The sequence below is a fragment of the Myotis davidii genome, unplaced genomic scaffold (assembly GCF_000327345.1).
Source record: "Myotis davidii unplaced genomic scaffold, ASM32734v1 scaffold334, whole genome shotgun sequence".
In the NCBI taxonomy this organism is placed as follows: Eukaryota; Metazoa; Chordata; class Mammalia; order Chiroptera; family Vespertilionidae; genus Myotis; species Myotis davidii.
Genome location: NW_006285797.1, coordinates 2921526 through 2927084, shown reverse-complemented (window position 1 = coordinate 2927084; position 5559 = coordinate 2921526). Strand labels below are relative to the sequence as shown.

At 41.9% G+C, this 5559-nt stretch overlaps 1 protein-coding gene across 1 annotated transcript in view; it reads right to left on the bottom strand.

Annotated features, from left to right (window-relative positions):
• Nucleotides 1-531: 531 nt before the first annotated feature.
• Nucleotides 532-5559, bottom strand: part of DST (dystonin) — a gene marked incomplete at its 3' end in the record, with an annotated part of 256936 nt that continues 251908 nt past the window's right edge. Inside the window, exon 10 of the mRNA XM_015559477.1 lies at nucleotides 532-709. Within this exon, the coding sequence (XP_015414963.1) occupies nucleotides 532-709 (178 nt within the window). The remainder of the gene's footprint in view (nucleotides 710-5559) is intronic.

Below are 5559 nucleotides of genomic sequence, written 5' to 3'. Positions count from 1 at the left end.
TGAATTAATATATGTAAACTGCTTAGGATAGAGCCTGGGACTTAGTAAGTGCTAGGTAAGTGTTAACTTGGACTTAGCTGTTACTAATTCTCAGCAGAAAAGTGTTTTACCATCGCTAAACTGCCCACTGTTAAACCGAGCTACTCACTAGAGTAATTAGAGTAGAAAACTATAATTTGGAAATTAGTGAGCTCTAAGCCTGAACTAAACATTTGTCTTATTATTACTCATCAGTTCTCTATATACACAAACTTGGTCACCTACCTGTAAATTCTACATATCAGAGCTTACTATCTGCTAGATTACTGGCACAAACCAAAGACATATTACAGCTATGTAATATGTGCCTGCGTGTGCACACAAGCTTAAAGGGGAGATCTCTGAGTGGTGGGAATGTCATGTTTTTATTTTTACTCGTCTGTATTTTCTAATTTTCTGCCACACACCTATATTGCTTCTGTAATAATAAAAGGTTATTTTAAAATGTGGAAATGAAAGAAACTCATATTTCTCTAAGGAAAAAAGTCCCACAGATTCCATACCTGTATTTATGAATGATGGCATTAAACAGTTTTCCATCTCTCCAGCAGGTAGTGAAATTTTCGCACCGTATGCCAGCATAACCCTCTGTTGCCTGCTGTGTCCAGAGCAGCAATCTCTCTTTCGCAGACATATCCTCTGACTCTCCAGTAACATGGATATCAGATATCTAAACACAATGGAAAGTGTTCAATCATTAGGAAAAAAAGGAAGCTAACTCAGATAAACAACCTACTATGTACCAAGCACTGTGCTAGTGCTGTTTTACTTAATCCTCATAACTCTCACTTGTAAGCTCGGACTATTTCCCCCATTTATGTCTAGGGAAACTGGGTTTCAAAGAAGTTAATAGACTGAAAAAGTCGGATTAAACCTAAGCATCTAGTTTTTTTGTTATACCCAAATGTCACAACATTAAAAAGAAATCTACATTCCTCTTGATTAATCAGATCTGTTAAAACAATTCAAGCAAATGTTTTTCCAAGTTTAAAGGGATTAAAAGTAAAACGTACAAATAATCTACATTACCACCTGCAGCTCAGAATTTGATCCAACAGATATTGTGCAAAGATGGCAAAACAGTACCCTCTCCAATGAACTACATTACATAACAACTTGGCCTAAAGGTTCTTTCATTTTAGTGTGAGTCCTTGCTCAGCCTACTCAACATGAAACCTTTAACACCTGATTATTTTTACCTATACTTTTTTGTTTTCATTCAATTTTCTAAAATTCTCTTCCATTAAATAATAAAAAAACAGGTCCCCAGCTCACATGATTTCTATTTTCTTAAGGACCTCTTTGTAAGGTTCCTCCTTAATCTGCTGATAATGATATTAAGGCACCAAGAGACTTTAGCAGGGGTCACACAGTAATTCCAAAGCTGGGATTAACATCAACAAACAACTGTTCCCTCATCCAGTGCAGGACACAAAGCCAAGAGGTCAGGAAGACAGGCCAACAAGCCAGGATCAAGACGAGCAAATAAGAGACTGGAAGCAAGACATAGGGAGGTACAAGTCACTTAGCAACAGGGGGAAAAAAAATCACTAGAGTCACAAGATTGGCTTCTATCCTGGCCACTAGTCCCATGGCTTTGAATAATTCATTTCATGTCTGTGAGTCAGCTTCTTCATCTATAAATGAGGAAGTAGGAGGTAGAAGGAGATCATATTTAAGATTTTTTCAGTGTAAAGTGTTACTATGAGATTATAAATACAACACAGAAGTCAGAGGTCAAAATAGGCACAATCGAGCAACTGAAAGGAGAGAATTTGAAAAAAACACAAAAGACTAAAGAAAGCCTTTAGTCACCGTGGCAATGCCAAGCTCCAACAGGAAGCCCTTTATTTCTCCCAGCTGCCACAAGAGCCAGACGCGTGACCAACCCAGGGACCTAGGGCAAGCAGGCTGCAGCAGTTGAAGGCCACAGTAGGCTTGGCAGCCCCTACCACCAGGACTTGGAGATGACAGCCGCACTGTCTTTCCCCAGCACTCAGCAGAGGCAGCTACGCCCCGTGGAGCTCCACTCACAGCCACAGCAGAGACGTGCTCCTGGACAAGTGGCAGGATTTTAATCATCTTTCCTAGGAGTCTGTGTTAACATCAGTAGCATGGAAAAGAACTAGGTCCGTGAACACATTATATAGGATATATAGAAGGAATGTCTTTTCTTTTTTTCTAGTTTATTTTCTAAAGAAGAAGGAAGGAGAAGCGAGAGAGAAAGCCGTGAACACATTATATAGGATATATAGAAGGAATGTCTTTTCTTTTTTTCTAGTTTATTTTCTAAAGAAGGAAGGAGAAGCGAGAGAGAAAAAGAGGCGGGGGCCAGAGAGAGAAACAGAGACAGAGAAACCCTAATGTAAGACAAACATTGATGTGAGAAACATCGGTGAGTCACATCCCATAATGCACCCCAACCAGGGATCGAAACCACAACCTAGGCATGTGCTCTGACCGGGAATCAAACCCATGATTTTCTGGTCACGGGACGATGCTCCAACCAATTGAGCCACACCACCAAGGCTCTGTCTTTTTTTCTAATGTGGACAAAAAAGAGCTCAAAAATCACCGATATTTTTCTGCCCAACATCCAACTGATATTCTGGATTAAAATTATGCTAGGAACCTTTCAAGCACATTGTGTAAGCTTAAATCCCATCTCCACCACTTACATGTTCAAATGACTTAGCTGCTTCAACCGTTCCCTCACTTGTGAAAGAATGGTGGTAATAATTACTACATTGTGTTGTGAGAATTCAACAAGTGAGCACAGTGTAATGCCTGGCATGGTGTAGTAAGTGCAGGCTCGACATGTCAGCTATTTTACTGTTTTGATTATTAGTCTTTATGACAAAGGGAGAAGCACAACCGTGGCTCTGTTGTTCTCCCAATTCTCTCCCTGTAAAGAGGAGTAAAAGATAAAGCTTTTAAATTTGCTGCATCAAAATAATCAAAATCTATAAACAGGAGGGCTCAGGGAAACCTAGGAAACTGCAAATGAAAAAGTCGAGGCCCTAGGTAAAATTCCACAAGTCCCTCTTAACCTTTGCAAGTTAGAAAATCGCTGCCTTGGGGAACCTTGCAATGCAGGTAGAGCTACCTGGGTGGCATTTATGGCTGTATAAAGAAAAAGGGGATAGCTGGGAAGGGGGAGCTATTTCCTCCTGGGTAGAACATTCCATGCCAGTTCAGTCACAAAAGTAATTACCTAGTTAACAAGGGAAGTTGGTAAATTCCAACTGCAAGGTACCAATTTACGTTTAATAGATTCAAGTGCTAAACAGCATTTTACCTGAATGATATCAAAGGAGGAAATGTTTAGAAGTCTGAATACAAACCAAGAGAAAATTACATATTTTTATTAAGTTGCTAATAGATGGATTTCGGATTGTTACACACACACACAAATTTAGTATTAGACATGCATACACTATTTAAAAGGCTATACTTTAAAAATGCCTATTTAAGCACGTTATAAACCAAACTTTAATATATCAAAGACTACAAACACTCACACATTTTCATATTCTCCTGTTATATCCAATTAGCTTAAGATTATCCCCACGTGGAGATGTAAGGTATTTTTTTATTTTTTTTCCTTTTTATTCAATGTATGGGGGTAACACTGGTTAACGAAATTATACAGGTTTCAGGTGCACAATTCTGTATACTGTATTGTGTGTCCACCACCTCCAGGTCAAGCTTTCCTCCATTTCCATTTACACTCTGATACCCTCCTCCGCCTCTCCTCTCCCCACAACAGTCACCGCACTGTTATGCCTGTCCATGAGTTTTTTCTCTCTTTTTTCTTTTTTGCTCAATCCCTCCACTCTCCCACCCAACCCCTCCCCCAACAAATATACTATCTATGGGACTATATCAAACTGTTTGCGACACCATGCAGCCAAAAAAATAACAAATGCTGAAGCTTGTAAATCTGCTCTTGCTATTCATGACCCTTGATATACAATCAGCAAGACAGCCTGAATCCTCCAGCAATAGCAGGTCAGGTTGGGCCCTAGGAAGTAATCAAGACTCCTTCAGTCATGTCCTGGAGGCACTACAGTGATGACGAGAGAGGGTTTCAATTCATGCTGCCTGGGTTCACATCCCATTGGCCAACAGTTAACAATTTTTTTAAACTTCATTTTTCAATTACAGTTGACATTCAATATTACTTTGTATTACCTTCAGGTGTACAGCATAGCAGTTAGACAGTCACATACTGGTCAAAGTGGCCCACCCAATAATCCTTATGCAATACTTTCCATCCCCATGACTATTTTGTCACTACCAATTTGTAACTTCTTAATCCGTTTACCTTTCTACCAAGCCCCCAAATCCCCTCTCCTCTGTCAGCCATCCATCTGTTCTCTGTATCTATGAGTCTGTTTCTATTTTGCTTGTTTATTTCGTTCATTAGATTCCAGATGTAAGTGAAACCACATGGTATTTGTCTTTCTCTGTCTGACTGATTTCACTTAGGAAATAATACCCCCTAGGTCCATCCATATGCAAATGGTAAGATTTCATTCTTTTAATGGCCCAGTAATACTCTAGTGTATATGTGTATCACATCTCCTTAATTCACTTGTCTATTGATGGGCACTTGAGTTGCTTCCGTATCTTGGCTATTGTAAATAACTCTGCAATGAACACAGAGGTGCATATATTCTTTCAAATTAGTGTTTTGGGTTTCTTTGGAAATATAGCCAGAAGTGGAATCACTGGGTCATAAGGCAGTTCCATTTTTAATTTTTTGAGGTATTGCCATACTGCTTTCCATAGTGACTGCACCAATCTACATTCCCACCAACAGTGGATGAGGGTTCCCTTTTCTCCATATCCTAATCCACACTTGTTGTTTGTTGATTTATGGATGACAGCCATTCTGACAGGTACGAGGTGATATCTCACTGTGGTTTTAATTTGCATTTCTCTGATGATTACTGACATTGAGCATCTTTTCAGATGTCTACTAAGGGCTCAGTGCATGAATTTGTGCACCTTGAAAGGAACTGCAGTGGGCACAGGGGCAGGTCTCAGCCCATTCTCCAAGCCCCCACCTGGCTTCTCCCACCGCGAGGCTGCAGTGGGCACAGGAGCAGGTCTCGGCCCATTCTCCAAGCCCCCACCTGGCTTCTCCCGCCATGGCCCTCGGTCCCCTGTCTGCCAGCAGCCCCGCTCCTGTTGCACTGCTCCCATGTGCTGACGGTGCAGAGAAATTGGGGCAGGAGGGCCCTCGGTCCCCTGTCTGCCAGCAGCCCCGCTGCTGTTGCACTGCTCCCATGCGCTGACGGTGCAGAGAAATTGGGGCAGGTGCCAGCAGTGGGTACAAGTGGCAGCTGCTGGCCCCAATCACCCCTCAGGAGCAGGGGGAGGTGGAGAAGCCCTCAGGGGCAATCGGGGCTGGCAGCTGCCATTTGCACCTGCTGATGGCACCAAGCGATCAGGGGCAGGTGCCAGGCACCGGCAGTGGGTGCAAGCAGGCCTGGGGCCAGCAGCAGGTGCAAG